General features: G+C 39.9%; 1 protein-coding gene across 1 annotated transcript in view; it reads right to left on the bottom strand.

Annotated features, from left to right (window-relative positions):
* Window positions 1-10: 10 nt before the first annotated feature.
* The window catches only part of LOC104991194 (collagen alpha-5(IV) chain-like), a gene marked incomplete at its 5' end in the record, with an annotated part of 4887 nt that continues 3071 nt past the window's right edge, over window positions 11-1826 (bottom strand). Inside the window, 3 exons of the mRNA XM_010843600.1 lie at window positions 11-161; window positions 1000-1172; window positions 1496-1610. Coding sequence (XP_010841902.1) covers window positions 80-161; window positions 1000-1172; window positions 1496-1610 — 370 coding nt within the window. The remainder of the gene's footprint in view (window positions 162-999; window positions 1173-1495; window positions 1611-1826) is intronic.

The following is a 1826-nucleotide window of genomic DNA, read 5'->3' on the forward strand; positions in this document are numbered from 1 at the left end:
TCTTTTATATATATATATGTATATATATATATATATATCTATATCACATTTAAAAACACACAAAGAATTCTTCAAAATGTTATGTCCTCTTCATGCACACTTGACATCGGCTAATACGTGTCCTCAAGTCTCCTGCTTTCAGCGTTTCTGATTGAGGTTTGCTGGGAAATAAAAAACAAGACTATCAAATTAGCCTTTTCTGGTATTTTAATTCTATTATTGGTTCAATTCATACTTTAACATTCTATTGTGTTTAAGTAGTTGACTTAATGGTTAACTTTTGAGCAATACAATCTAGTGCAATGACTGGTATGGCCTAAGAGCCATTAGTGGTTATAGGTATCTTAGTGATTCTCCTCCCCACCACTCTCATCCTCGTCTATTTGTTTCTCCCTCTCTTTCTCTTATAAATTCTTCTAACAGTCCTAGAACGAGGGGCAATTGATGATGAATAGATGATAATACATAACACATAACGGTTACAGAAAGATAATACATAAGAAAAATGTTAATAACTCAAAAGAAGCAACATATAAAAATAGAAATAAAAAAAAAACCAATAGAATAAAGTCCCCTGCAGGCACATGTATTACAGGTGGCCTTACTCATTCAAATACTTGGATGAAAGCCTTGAAAACAACCTGGGAAAGAGACTACTGGACTGGGGAAGCAACACAGACTACTTCAGTTTCTAGGGTGGCTTCAGTCTAGTCGAACAGTTGCTCATGGGTTACTGAGAAGGTCACACAATCTTTTCTTGCTCTGTTTTGCTTTTAAAGAATTATCATCATGACATCTCAAACCACATACACCTATTATTAGTCAAGTATGTTTTTCTGACCTGAGTCTGTTATATGAGGAGAACAAGCAAGAATAAAGTACATGGTCCTTTAAATTTCTAACATTTGTTGGGTATAAACCATTCACAAACTGCCTCTCTCTTCCCCCAGCACCTCTGAAGGAGGCTTAAGACCTAAACTAAAGCCATAAGCGCCTTACCTGAACATGTCTGACACATCTACAGTCGCCAGCCAAAAGCTGTAGGAGTTGGCGTAATAGTTGCAGGTCCCCCGCCCATGACACTCAATGAAGGGAGCTGAACGAAACTCTTCTAAGCAGGAACCAGGGGAGGCCAGGGCTTGGCCTGAGCCCTCTGCCCCTGCACTTGTGTGCTAGAAAAGACAAGGGAAAATGTGCCACAATACCCATGAACCTTAGTGAGTACCCAAAGATAAGTGCTGACCTTGGCCAAATATTCAAATCCAGTGAAGTAAATAGAGCCAAAGTTAAGAGAACAGAATCCACACCAAAGGTTCTCAACAAAACAAACAGGTAGATTGTGAACATCTGTTCCAGCAAATGTATGAAAGGGAACACAGTGCTTGGATAGAAGCTATACGAGGTTCAAATGACAGGGATTCCTCATACTAGGAAGAAATGTAGATATGGTGGACAGTTGGCTAGGATGACAAAGCCAAGGAAGAGTGATTCATACCATCATGAAGGAATAACCAATCCAGAGAGAATCCCATCCCTGAGGACAACGGGGAATCTGGATGGTCTGACTGTGGACTGCAATCACCACGGCCGGAGCTTCACATACTGCACATCTGGTAAGGGAAAGGCAGAAGGAACACAATCTACAGAGTGAGCACACAGGAAATAGCAGTCCCTCTTCTTTGGAAGCCTTCCTGTTATAAAATCCCATCAAGGGGTCTACAGTGCTCAGAAAAAAGAGGAGAGAAATGTACTTTGAGGACTGCTTTTGAATAAGCCCAGCCTCCCAATATACGTAATAAAGTTATAAATGAAACCTGTAAGTTTTT

Source organism: Bison bison, unplaced genomic scaffold (assembly GCF_000754665.1).
Source record: "Bison bison bison isolate TAMUID 2011002044 unplaced genomic scaffold, Bison_UMD1.0 scf7180017847648, whole genome shotgun sequence".
Lineage (NCBI taxonomy): Eukaryota > Metazoa > Chordata > Mammalia > Artiodactyla > Bovidae > Bison > Bison bison.